The 14423-nt window shown below is 45.4% G+C and overlaps 1 protein-coding gene across 1 annotated transcript in view; it reads left to right on the top strand.

Moving 5' to 3' along the window:
• Window positions 1–14423, top strand: part of WDFY4 (WDFY family member 4) — a 191490-nt gene that overhangs the window by 24202 nt on the left and 152865 nt on the right. Inside the window, exons 9-11 of the mRNA XM_077930700.1 lie at window positions 1064–1168; window positions 2501–2691; window positions 8627–9228. Coding sequence (XP_077786826.1) covers window positions 1064–1168; window positions 2501–2691; window positions 8627–9228 — 898 coding nt within the window. The remainder of the gene's footprint in view (window positions 1–1063; window positions 1169–2500; window positions 2692–8626; window positions 9229–14423) is intronic.

The raw sequence follows: 14423 nt of genomic DNA, 5'->3' as shown, positions 1-14423 counted from the left end.
CTGGGGACCCACAGGTTGAGAAAGGCCGCTCTATGTAGTGCAGTTTCAGCCAGGCAGCATGGATGCTGGTGGCGCTGTGGTCTAAACCACTGAGTCTCTTGGGCTTGCTGATCAGAAGGTTGGTGGTTCGAATCCCCACTATGGAGGCGACCAGGAAGGGGTTCATATTGAATCCTGCCTATAACGGAGCAGGATTTAACACTCCCACCCCCACCACTAGGGCTGAGCAAAGTCTGGTCTTCAGTATCATTCTATATCACCAGCTTAACATTGTGATATACCTATATATCACGATGTCTGAAATAAGGATGTAACTATGTAGAGGTGAACGAGGTAATGTCCTGGTAACTGCTACTACAAAGTGGTCGTTGGGATGTTGGTGGCTCTGTGCTCTAAACCAGTGTTTCCCAACCTTGGGCCTCCAGCTGTTTTTCAACTACAATTCCCATCATTCCTGACCACTGGTCTTGCTAGCTAGGGATGATGGGAGTTGTAGTCCAAAAACAGCTGGAGGCCCAAGGTTGGGAAACACTGATCTAAACCACTGAGCCTCTTGGGCTTGCCGATCAGAAGGTTGGTGGTTCGAATCCCTGTGACGGGGTGAGCTCCCGTTGCTCGGTCCCTGCTCCTGCCAACCTAGCAGTTCGAAAGCACAGCAAAAAGTGCAAGTAGATAAATAGGTACCGCTCTGGTGGGAAGGTAAACGGCGTTTCCATGCACTGCTCCAGTTTTGCCAGAAGCAACTTAGTCATGCTGGCCACATGACCCGGAAACTGTACGCCGGCTCCCTCGGCCAGTAAAGCGAGATGAGTGCCGCAACCCCAGAGTTGTTCGTGACTGGACTTAACTGTCAGGGCTCCTTTACCTTTACACCTCAGTCAGATAGTGGCATCCCTCTACTTCCTGTTTGCTCACCTGTTCAGCTTCAACAGCCCTTGCCAGTTCCTCGCGAGATGGCATTGTTTCCTTTCGGGAGTTGGTTTTCCTGCTTGATTTTAGAAATGGCCCTCCTCCACAAGAAGCGTTGTTGCTGAGGCAATTGGTCCGGTTTATTTTTATCCAGGTGGAAACCAAGCAGCCTATCAGGATCAGGCGATGGAAAGAGAGCTCACCAATAGGACACTGAAGCTGGTGGCTGCTCTTACAGGAGGATCTGTTAGGAACACAGGTAAGAAGAGTCCATGAAGCGCTGTTGGCCACTGTTTATGGTTATGTGTCCCAGGGACTGGAGAGGAGACCCCTTATTCAAGTATGGAGAAGTGACCCACACTGGTATTCTGGATTTCCTCTCCAGAAGGGCCAATCTGCTTTATATTTAGTATTGTTCGATTAAGGATAAATAGATTGTCTTTGCTGGATTAATTTCGGTTTCAGACATTTAATAAAAAACTGGCAATTTTCGCTCCTGTTTCTTTTTTTGGATAATAATTTTTATTAGTTTTCAATTGCAATCTAATAATAGCCTCATTATAACAATACCATTTTATAATACAATTAGTAATACCAATCATCCTGATACTGAATTATATAATTTAGGGGGTCCCCCAAGTGCTAGAATTGATTGATGATTTTCTTTATTTCTGCATTCCAAAATCTTAATAATTTCAATTACATACTGGTCATAATAATAATCCCTTATACAATAACTGCAATATTAATAACTTCTATTTGTGTTGACACATTAAATGATTTATAGAACTACAAGTGAGGCACTCAAACTATATCCTTATTCTTCCTGTGTGTGGCAATTATTCTGTCTGTGGTGTTTCTTCGTGTCTTTGTAAAATGTTATGTCCGTCTTTTCCCAGTTGTTGCTGTTATCCATCATGCCTTGGGCGGAGCTGATATCCCATTGCTGTTCCAGAAATTTCTCCCTCACTCTGTCCCATGCTTCCTTGTTTTGCAACTTTAACAACAGCTGCAAAATCCACTCTGTCCCAATAAATAACCTGTTTTCACCATTTTCCCTCTCAGACTGGGAAAATAACAGCCAAATGAAGCCTTATCTCAAATTTTCACTCCCGTTTCCGTGTTTGCTAGAATTGTCCAATATTGCTATGTGTGATACTGCAGAACGCTTAAAGATGGGGGCCCTCTAATTTGCTATTTTCATGCTTTTTCCATGCATGAGTGAATTTCTAAGCCATTGTTTCCCAAACTTGGGTCTCCAGCTGTTTTTGGACTACAACTCCCATCAGCCTTAGCTAGTGGCAAGGGATGATGGGAATTGTAGTCTGAAAACAGCTGGAGAAACACTGTTGGGAAAACACTGTTCTAAGTGCGTTAACTCTTCTCTAGAGTTAGAACTGACATTATTCACTATAATCCTTATATTTGTTTTTGGTGATTCTCGGCTAGCTAGCTGGTCCTCTCCTTGAAGACCCTGGATAATTTATGCAATAGGATAAAACTAATATATCTTCAAACTTATGTCGGTATGCAGCAATCCAAGGTGTGGTGTGGTCATGGATCAGTTAACTATGTTTACTTACTGCTTTAGTGGTTCTCAGAGACTACGGGATGGTGCCATATATCAAGATTTTTATAGACGATGAATTGTACCGAAATGATACCCTGACTATCTTGGAGCATCTCTCAGTTATCAACCCTGAGGAGTACATGAGCATCATTGTTGGGGCCTTGTGCTCTTCTACCCAAGGGGAACTGAACTTCAAGCTGGATCTACTTAAGGTGATAAATACGAATTGCTCTTCCTTGTTTATTTAGTTCCCCTCCCTCTTTATGTAGTAATACGTGATGGCTGGGCTTGATCCTTTCTACTTTTGTTTTCTCCTCCTGCACTGAATGCTAAGGAAATTCTATATTATTGATTGATTGATTGATTGATTGAATGATTTTGTATACCGCCCTTCGCTGGGGTGCCCCTGAGAGGCCTGCGTCCTGGCGCAACGGACCACTAAGTCCTATGGGAAAGACGGCTCTGTATAGAAGCGCAACAGGCTCAATGGTAATGTTTGTAACAAATTTCTTTACTAGTTACTTCCTAACATGCGAATCATGTACACCATATACAATCCTTAAGGTATATAACCTATTTAATTAAATCCAATGCAGATATATTTCTTCCTTCTTAATATATTCTTATGTTACACAGTCTCCGAAGGATTAAGGAAAGGTCACCGGAATGTCATGGAAAATATTGATCATAGTATTATCAAGTGTCTATATTTATATTACCATATTTTTCGCCCTATAGGATGCACTTTCCCCCCTCCAAAAATGAAGGGGAAATGTGTGTGCGTCCTATGGGGCGAATGCAGGCTTTCGCTGAAGCCTGGAGAGCAAGAGGGGTCGGTGCGCACCAACCCCTCTCGCTTTCCAGGCTTCAAGAAGCTATCCGCAAGCCTTGGGAGCCCAGTAGGCGCGCCCCAGGCTTCGGACAGATATCCGCAAGCCTGGAGAGCGAGAGGGGCTTGCGGATAGCAGCCTGTTCAGGGGGCTGGGGTTGGGGGAAGCTCGGGCTTCCCCCGCCCCCAGCTCCACAAGCTCCGGGAGCTAAGGCGAGGTTGCGCAACCTCGCCATCGCTTCCGGACCCCCAGCCCCGAGGCTAAAAACGAAGCCAGGACAGCTAGCGGGATCCATCCCGCTCGCTGTCATGGCTTCTTTGCTCTTTGGGGCTCGGGGGGAGAAATAATATTTTTTTCTTTATCCCCCCCCCCCCCAAATAAGTGCGCCCTATGGGCCGGTGCGCCCTATAGGGCGAAAAATACGGTATATAGAACTATTAACGAAACAAAGAAATGTCCAGAAACCTTGTTCTGCCTACCCAGCTACCTGGGCCAGCCTGCCTGTGTCTCTGCCTGGACCAACGTGCCTGTGTCTGCTACCTGTACTTGGCAATCTCATCAGCTGTATTGTCCGTGACATTCCGGTGACCTTTCCTTAATCATTTGAAGACGGTGTAACACAAGAATGTATTAAGAAGGAATAAATATACAGGGACGCGGGTGGCGCTGTGGGTAAAAGCCTCAGCACCTAGGGCTTGCCGATCGAAAGGTCGGCGGTTTGAATCCCCACGGCGGGGTGCGCTCCCGCTGCTCGGTCCCAGCGCCTGCCAACCTAGCAGTTCGAAAGCACCCCCGGGTGCAAGTAGATAAATAGGGACCGCTTACTGGCGGGAAGGTAAACGGCGTTTCCGTGTGCTGCGCTGGCTCGCCAGATGCAGCTTTGTCACGCTGGCCACGTGACCCGGAAGTGTCTCCGGACAGCGCTGGCCCCCGGCCTCTTGAGTGAGATGGGCGCACAACCCTAGAGTCTGTCAAGACTGGCCCGTACGGGCAGGGGTACCTTTACCTTTACCTTTAAATATACAGTGGATGTTCGGGTGGCGGAACGTGATCCGTGCGGGATGCACGTTCGCAACCCACAGTGGCGCACCTGCGCATGCATGGGTTGCGATTTGGTGCTTCTGTGCATGCACAAAGTGCAAAGACTCTCCGCCCTGGAAGAGAGGGGAGTGGTTGTGGGCGGGAGCCCGAGCACCGCCCCTAGCAGGGGGCGTTAGCCCCCTGCCTCCACCTCTCCTGGCTGGCGCCCACGCCCCTTGGCAGGCACCCAACCAGGTGCCTCCGAGGGGGCGTGCTCAGGAGCCTTTTGCTGCAGCGCCAGCCTCTCCCCGGCCTCATTCTTAGCCGTCGTCTCGTCACGAGTCACCCACCCTCCACTCCCTTTGAGTTAGGGCTTAGGTCATTGGCCTTGCTATGGACCTTAGGTTGGTCGCCCTGGTTGTCCAGGGGGCCTGGTAGGAGTTTTTCCATTTGGCATTAGGCCTTTTGGTTTTTTCGCCTACCTCGTAGCAATCGTCACAACTTTTGTGGTATTGGTGGGTAGGTTAGGCATTGGAATAATGTGTTGTGGTGTGTCGAAGGGCTAGGTGTGGCCATCGCCTATGCCTTCAATTTTTGGGTATTCCGTTAAAGGAATCTGGCAGTCGTGTATTCTGTCCGATGCCTGCTTGGCGGGAGGCCATGGCACGACCCTCGGTGACATCAGGGGTGAGCCTATAGTTGGATTAGCATCAACAGGCTCCACCTACTGGTGAATAAACCCACTTGTTTTAGAGATCCAATGCCTAAGCCAATACCTTTTCACTGCTGTAATCAATAAAGTTGTGGCCTTTCCTTGCCCATTAACCTTATATCATGTGTCCTTCTGTATTCATTTCACATTGCGGGGGTCAGGTCCTTGAACCACAATTTAGCGCTTCTGCGCATGCGTGACCACCGAACCCCGGAAGTAACCCGTTCCGGGACTTGCGGGTTTCGGTGGTCCGCAGCCCAAAAAAATGCACCCTGAAGCGTCTGTAACTTGAGGTATGACTGTATATTCATTGGATTGAATTAAATAGGTTATATACCTTAAGGATTGTATATGGTGTATATCCTGGACTTGATTCGCATGTTAGGAAGTAACCAGTAAAGAAATTTGTTACAAACATTACCATTCACCCTGTTGTGCTCTATATGTTGTAACTACCCCATCAAGAGGGGACGCGGGTGGCGCTGTGGTCTAAACCACAGAGCCCAGGGCTTGCCGATCAGAAGGTCGGCGGTTCGAATCCCCGCAACGGGGTGAGCTCCCGTTGCTCGGTCCCAGCTCCTGCCAACCTAGCAGTTCGAAAGCACATCAAAGTGCAAGTAGATAAATAGGTACCACTCTGGTGGGAAGGTAAATGGTGTTTCCGTGTGCTGCTCTGGTTTGCCAGAAGCAAGAGCAGGCAACCTCCTGTCCATCTGGTCATGGGAGCCACCCACTAACAGTGCCTCCCATCTTATCTGGATTGAGCTTCAGTTTATTGGCTCTCATCCAGTCCATTACCGAGTCAAGACCATGATCCAGAACATCCGCTGCCACACCTGCAGATGTAAAGGAGAAACAGAGCTGTGTGTCATCAGCATATTGCTATTTCGTAGCAGGCCCTATTCATCATTGCCAGTACATCTGTGAGAAGGATTTCAGGCCAGATGGGAACACTATATCAGCTATGTAAACAAGTCAGTTCTGACTCCTTAGTTTTGCAATCATTTCAAGTTTCTAGGAGTTGATCAGATTCTTTAAAACAGGGCTTGTGTTCTAATTTTCTGCATCCCACCCCACAGCTGGGGTGGGGTGGTCTCCTGCCCCCAGAAAGGTTTAGACAAACATTTCTTACTATAACCCTACCTTCTAGAATGAAAGAAAACCGCAACCCACTCAAAGATGCCTTCCATCCACTGAAGAGAATAAACTTACCGCAGTTGATCCAACAATCTTTTTAAGAATGAGTTTGTTGCATTACCTGATCCAGTGATAAGCAATGCAGCTTTGGTGCCTAATTCTGACAAATTATAACTGTGTTAATACATAATGTAAGAAAATGAATTTGTTATATACAGCCCTTGGGACAGTGATTACATTATGCACAAATTCAGATTGATTTGCTAATATATATTTAGCTGTAAAACCCCAAGCTCAAATGTGATTAGCTCTACAGTATTCCAGAGTGGCATGAGGTAGGCAATTATGAGGAATAACGAATAATGCAATGTGAAAATAAATTCTGTTAGCTGTAAATGAGTTAGGGGGTTCCACTGCAGGCAAACCTTTTATAGATTCAAGCCAGAAGGACAGACAATTAAACTATAAGAGAGTTAGAGCGAGAAGAAATGGAGTTACTCCTGACCTTTCTAGATATGTGTCAGAGCTATCCTGATACTTTGAAGTCCAACTGATTAGATTTATGCTCTGTTCAGGAGCCTAGTATGATACATTAGCATGCAAAACTGAATGACAGTAATAAAGTCCTCCTCCTGTGTTTCTGGCAAGCCCCCTTCTCACCCATTTGATGGGTTAAGGGGAAGAGAGAAAGAGAATTTGTGTGCCGTGATGGAAATGTTTCACCTCATCTACTTGGTCTGTGAGCACTTAGAAAAGGATGCTCTGAATAATAGGCACCAACTCTATGGGGCTGAGGACAGCACCCCCAAAAAGGATGTGGGGACAGCCCCCAGCCCTCCCCACAGCAGCAGTGGACCCCGCCAGGCTTCCCTGGGCCTTGTGGCCTGCTCCCAAGGTGCGGGACATCACACGTGTGTGTCGCACATGTGACGTCATGCGTACACAATGAGCTCCCCGCAATGTCGCGCGGAACTGGCTGCCTCTGCTGTCATTACTAAGAACCAGCATGGGTTTCTAAAAAACAAGTCATGCCAGAAGAATCTCATTCCTTTTTCTTGATAGAGTTACAAGTTTGTTCCAAGCGCCTTATTCTGGACAGTTCAAGTTTCTCAACCCTATTTTCCAGGGACAGTCCCGGATTTACAGAAGCCCTCTTGGTTTCTGATTTGATCCCAGAATGTCACACTTTTCCTTAGGATGTCCCTATTTTCATCAGAGAAATGTTGGAGGGTATGGAGTTATGTGACCCACGAGTCAAGGGGATGAGTAACTATACCACCTTTAGAATACATCTGAAGACAGCCCCCCCCCTTTTAAGTTCAATGTTTTAATATATTTTCATATACAGTGGTACCTCAGGTTAAGTACTTAATTCATTCCGGAGGTCCATTCTTAACCTGAAACTGTTCTTAACCTGAAGCACCACTTTAGCTAATGGGGCCTCCTGCTGCCGCTGCGCCGCCACAGCCCGATTTCTGTTCTTATCCTGAAGCAAAGTTTTTAATGTAACCTGAAGCATATGTAACCCGAGGTACCACTGTATGTTGGAAGCTGCCCAGAGTGGCTGGGCAACCCAGTCAGATGGGTGGGGTACAAATAATAAAATTACTATTATTATGGAACGGGACGTCCCTATTTTCATCGGAGAAATGTTGGATGGCATGTTGTTGCTTTTTAAATGGAGGATCATTCAGTCGAGGGAACCCCATTTGCATTTCGGTACATCCCGAAGGTTTACAACCTACCACACTGAGCCCTAGGCCCAAATCACTCCTTTAAATTCCTAGGAGTTTATCTCACTGAAGACCTTACTTGGAAAATAAATACAACCAGATGGTTACGAAAGCCCAACAGAGACTCCATCTCCTCAGAGTATTGCAGAAGAACGATGTCAATCAACATTTGATGATCTCCTTCTACCGGTCCACAATAGAAAGTGTCCTTTCATACTGCATCACAGTGTGGTACGCTGGTTTGACATCTTCTGATAGGAAGTGCCTACAGAGGGTGTGAATACAGCACAAGATATTATGGGCTGTCCCATGAATCCACTGGATGAAATAGCGGAAGAACGTTGCCTCAGGAGAGTGAGGAAAATTCTCAGGGATGATTCACACCCTGGCCGGCACTTTCTTGATCTCCTGCCCTCAGGCTGAAGATATAGAAGCATGATTAGTCACACCAACAGGGTAAAGAACAGCTTCTATCCGTGGGCTGTTAGGCTGCTGAATGAAAAGATAACAACAAGGCAACTGACTTTCAGGTTTGGTGTGTGTGTGTCAGTAAACGAGGGGAATTAAGACTAAGAGAGGGGTGCTCGTGTAATCTCACTGTATACAAGTTGTACAAGTGACAATAAAGTATTTCAATATTCAATATTTAAAGTTTACAGAGCAAATGAAGTGATGACTAAGTATTTTCTTCCTTTCTCACTCTCCAATTCCAAAGTCTCTCCTGAGGACACTGGATAATCCCAAGGGCCGTTCAGCCTTCAGAACCAGCAGTGGTTTTAATGGGCTGCTCTCTCTGCTGGCTGACATGGAAGGCGCGTTGCAGGATCCGCCCTCAAGCTTGTGGGCCCCGTTTGGGCCTAGCCACATAATGGAGCTCGTATTGCATATACTCCAAGCAATAGCGGCTGCTATCTATTCAGACGCTGTCAACGGTGATTTTTTCCAAAAGAACGGGCTCTTTGACAAGATGGCGGAGGACCTTGGCTTGCTAGGCTGCTTCTCAGGACAGAAGTGGGGTCAGATTCCAGTACAGCTCCACGCAACACGGTCGTTTGCTGAATTTTCAAATGCAGCTGTTTCCTCACCCGAGTCCTTTCCTACCTGGCTTAAAAGCTGCATAATTATACTCAGTTTCCTTGACAACATGGCCAAGAGGAACCCCTTCGAACTCAAGAGCTACTTGGTGGACATGAAACTAGGTGTAGATCAAGTCCCTCAAGATGTAAAAGAAAATAAACCAGAAGAAACTGAAGACAACTTTGAGCATTCAGGTGAAAATAGAGCACCTGTAGACCTACAGCCAGAATTCAAAGACAGGTAAGTTTTTGACTACTATAAGTACTAAAAAAATGTCTAAAGATGCTTCTGTTATTATATTTTTACAGCATTCTTTTCATATGGTAAGTGAAGGGGGAGACATTTTATTCAGCTTCCATGAAACAATATGTGAATTGAAATACATGGATCCTTCGCGGTTTGCACTACTCTGGGTTTCATAAAAAAGCTCTTCAGGCAAATATTGTGTACTAAAAGGTGTTTGTTTTTTTAAAAGGAAAAGTGTGCATAAAAATGTGTATGTTTGTGGGGGGAAAACACAAAATATAATAGGGGAAATTGCTTGAAAAATGTATATTGTGAGAAATTGCATACAAAAACCTTGCATGTCAGGAGAACTGTGAATGGAAGTGCTGGTGGATTTTCACGAGGACTGTGGCAAACTGAATTTAAGTTTGGAAAAGTAAGAATCTGAGGGAAACTGACAGCAACCGATTTGTCCATCTCCATGTGCAGTAATTAACTGGCAGCCTGCTTCTGTGCATGTTGACACAGGATAAAAGCTCAAACGCCGTATAACATGACAGGAACAAAACTGCCTCTAACTTGGTTTAGAGCCCAGCTCGGAAGACAGTGATTGGAAGTGGGACCTTTCTTGGTATGAAGTGATGGGCTGAAGGAAGGTTCAGCATTTATGCCCACGGGCCTATTTTGTGCTCTAAAATCAGACATGCGCAGAAGATTGCAGCTTGGCAGCCTATTTTTTAAACAGCTGTATATTTTGCTAGTGTTGTGGAAATATAGAGAATGGCCTTGCAAAAAAAGTTGGTCTTTTTTTAACAAGGGAAATTCTGAGGGCCATATAACATAGTACAGTGGTACCTCGGGTTAAGAACTTAATTCGTTCTGGAGGTCCGTTCTTAACCTGAAACTGTTCTTAACCTTTGTACCACTTTAGCTAATGGGGTCTCCTGCTGCCGCCGCGCCGCAACTGTGCAATTTCTGTTCTCATCCTGAAGCAAAGTTCTTAGCCCGAGGTACTATTTCTGGGTTAGCGGAGTCTGTAACCTGAAGCGTCTGTAACCCGAGGTACCACTGTATGTTGTTCATAGATGTTTTGAGAATGGTATGCCCAGTATAATGTGTTCCTCTCTCAGCGTGCCTTAACATCTGTTCCAAAGTGTCCACCAACCCTCTGGAGCAGATTTTGCAGGTACACGTGGAAGTCCTGTTACACAAGAGGAGGTCTGTTGTGGATGCAACCCAAAGCACAGTACACTGATACCTCTAGTTACGTACACTGATACCTCTGGTTACGTACTTAATTCGTTCCGGAGTTCCGTTCTTAACCTGAAACTGTTCTTAACCTGAACCACCACTTTAGCTAATGGAGCCTGCTGCCACCACGTGATTTCTGTTCTTATCCTGAAGCAAAGTTCTTAACCCAAGGTACTATTTCTGGGTTAGCGGAGTCTGTAACCTGAAGCGTATGTAACCCGAGATACCACTGTATACTCTTCTGCAGAATTATGCAGCATATAGAATTATGCTGTGCGGCTGGATGCGCACCTACAATAGCATGACAGTGTGCTGGAGGGCCACAATGACAAGATGGTTGTAACTGACAGCCTCCCCTTCAGATCTCCGTAGTTTCAAATGCCGCCAATACTTCTTTTTTTGTGAGGTTCCCATTATTATGTGCAGTTGCCAAACATCCTGCTACGGCTTCCTCCTTCGACTCCTCTGTATTCCCACTTCCTCCTCAAAGAAGCCGTTTCTTCAGAGGCCTCACGCCAAAGAGCAGCGAGGAATCAAGAATGAGCCGTCCATATGGAAACCTGCCTTAAACAGAGTCAGGCCACAGGCCTACCCAGATCGTTGCAGGTAGATCTCACCTTAGGCTGGGGTTATGTTCCTGACTATTGTGTGCATAAGCAAAATTATGTAAAGCCCGAATGAGCCCTGGAACAGCCCTGTGTGACAATCTCTACATGTCCAAAACAGGATGATGATGATGATGATGATGATAATAATAATAATAATAATAATAATAATAATAATAATAATAATAATTTATACCAGAGCCAGGCTCAGGGCGGCTAACACCAATAAATCACAGTAAAAACATAATAGGGGGGAAAACCCAATTTAAAATACAAGTTAAAGTGCAATTTAAAATGCAGCCTCATTTTAAAAGTAGCCAATAACTTAAGACCATAAGGGGGTTGGATAACTCCAAAGAAAATATGGGCATCCTACCATACCCTCTGACGTTTCTTTGATGAAAATACAGTGGTACCTTGCAAGACGAATGCCTCGCAAGACAAAAAACTCGCTAGACGAAAGGGTTTTTTGTTTTTTGAGCTGCTTTGCAAGACGATTTTCCCTATGGGCTTGCTTCGCAAGACGGAAACGTCTTGCAAGTTTGTTTCCTTTTTCTTAACACCGTTAATACAGTTGCGACTTGACTTCGAGGAGCAACTCATAGAACGCGGTGTGGTAGCCTTTTTTGAGGTCTTTAAAGACTTTGGTGATTTTTGAAGCTTTTCCAAAACTTTCCCGACACCGTGCTTCTCAAGACAAAAAAAATCGTAAGACGACAAAACTCGCGGAACGAATTAATTTCGTCTTGCGAGGCACCACTGTAGGGACATTCTGGGATCAAATCAGAAACCTAAATCTCTAAATCAGGGATATCCCTGGGAAACAGGGACACTTGAAGAGTCTGTTTCTGCACCAGGAAGTTGTGAACTAAGCAAGAAATTCTAGCATAATCAGTTTTATGGGACCTCAACTTGCAGCCTCACCAATGAAAAATGTATCTTCATTGGCTCCTATTTATCAGTTATTTTTAACTTATTGCTTTAGTCACATCCAGAAAAGTTTCTTACCCCTGAAATTTGTAGCTTTACCACAGAACTGGGGATGGCCAGAACTTGGTCCTGTTCATAATTTTGTGCGTTGCCATGGGAGCTGCATCCCATGTTAATTGGGCGTTTGTGTGCGTGAAACAACCACGTGGAAAGTCATGTGGGTCTTTCCTTCCCACATGTTGCCTTTCTGGGAAGAATGGCAACAATCCAGTGAGAAATAACCACATGATCTGCCTCACCTTATTTGTTGTGTCAACCACACGGTGGAACCAGTAGGGTGGACTTTTGTATGTTACGTAACATAGAAAACCTATTTACAGTACTTCCACGAGAGAAATACTCCCCACCCACCCAGTGCTTTTATCTGTTCCTATTTTATCTGTAAGCCAGCCATCTTGAATCATTGTCAGTGAAAAAGGCAGGCCATAAACAGATATAAAATATAATATAAAAGTAATAATGAGAATAACCTTATAACCCACACTCAGGCTTCTTTCGATGGGGAAAGGTCTGTAAGAGGGCTTTCTGCCCGTGGATGGGCCATCATTTTCTGCTAAGGCAGACCTCTACCGTGACCAAAGTGTTTGTTTTATGAAAAGCGTATGAGGAATGAGGCTGTCGGGAAAGAGTTGGCATTCATGGGTGCAAGCGATGTTCTCTTTCTGCTGCCTAATGTGCTGGAGCCCAGTGGGCCTGCAAGCCAGGAGGAATCTGAACAAGAACAGAAAATTTGGGCATGTTTGCGGCAGTGGTGTTTTTCTAGAAAAAAGAGGTGCTGGAACTCACCACGAACGTTTCCCTTGTTCTCTTACGATGGCAAAGGAGCACCCCTGAGAGAGGCTGGAACCAAGTTCCTGTGAGTTCCAGCTGAAGAAAGAAAAAGCCCTGGTTTTCAGTGATATCATTCCTCCCAACCAACCTCCTGAGCGATGTGAATTTGGGAATAAGTTCTAGCATAGTCAAAGGTAAAGGGACCCCTGACCATTAGGTCCAGTCGCAGACGACTCTGGGGTTGTGGCACTCATCCCGCTTTATTGGCCAAGGGAGCCGGCGTACAGCTTCCGGGTCATGTGGCCAGCATGACAAAGCTGCTTCTGGCGAACCAGAGCAGCGCATGGAAACGCCATTTACCTTCCTGCTGGAGTGGTACCTATTTATCTACTTGCACTTTGACGTGCTTTCAAACTGCTAGGTTGGCAGGAGCAGGGACTGAGCAACGGGAGCTCACCCTGTCGCAGGGATTCGAACTGCTGACCTTCTGATCAGCAAGCCCTAGGCTCTGCGGTTTAACCCACAGTGATACCCGCATCCCTTCTAGCATAGTAGAATGTGTCGTCCCCCCCAGGTTCACACATTAAAAATGTGAGGCTTGTATTTATCTCTGGTGTGGTCATTAGGCAGTTGGGGGACACTGGTGACAGTTATGAAAGTGCCAGTTTTGACCTGCCAAGTTCAAGCAAACAGCAATTAACTTTAATAATATTTAGAAACGGCAATCTTAATTTTTGTTGCAGGGCAATCTGCAAGGAAGCAGCTGGCTGAGAGTGAAGTAAGATTCTTGTGGCACTGGAGGGCAGTATGTGTGTTCTGTACTACTATAGAAGCTGCTTTGTAAACTGATGTTCATACAGTGAAAAAGCGTTTACGAACAGTTTAATTACTAGTATTCAGTATTTAGGGCTCGACCTTTGTAAAGCACAGTCCTGTCATCATTTGTCATGGAGCATCTTTGAAACAGATGCCCATTCTGGTTGGCATTTTGCCACCATCCATGCGTTTCCAAAAGTTGGGGACTGCTTACTTTTAAAAAATGATTTGTTAATTGACAAGTGCAAACTCTCAAGCATTTGTAGAGGGGCAGGATGAATGCTCTTTCCTCTCCCTATCCTGTGTCAGCCACAGGACTGTTTAGGAGAATTGAGAGCTTGGTTTCCCGGCTGCCATTTTTTGAACCAGCCTGAACATCGTGAAGAAAGGTTGATGTAGCTTGGGAATGTGTGGCATTTTGCTTTGACTGGACAGCAGTGGAGCTGTTTCAAGATCCAGGAAGGGGTCTTTTTGTTACTTATAAGAATTCTAAGGTCTCATAAAACATAAAACATAAAACATAAAATATACAGTGGTACCTCGGGTTACATACGCTTCAGGTTACAGACTCCGCTAACCCAGAAATATTACCTTGGGTTAAGAAGTTTGCTTCAGGATGAGAACAGAAATCGTGTGGTGGCAGCAGGAGGCCCCATTAGCTAAAATGGTGCTTCAGGTTAAGAACAGTTTCAGGTTAAGAACAGACCTCCAGAACGAATTAAGTTCTTAACCCGAGGTACCACTGTAATTTAAAAAATAATATAAAATATAAAATAA

The sequence above is a fragment of the Podarcis muralis genome, chromosome 6, assembly GCF_964188315.1.
Source record: "Podarcis muralis chromosome 6, rPodMur119.hap1.1, whole genome shotgun sequence".
Lineage (NCBI taxonomy): Eukaryota > Metazoa > Chordata > Lepidosauria > Squamata > Lacertidae > Podarcis > Podarcis muralis.
The sequence above is the reverse complement of the archived record's forward strand: the minus strand, read 5'-3'. Positions and strand labels throughout refer to the sequence as shown.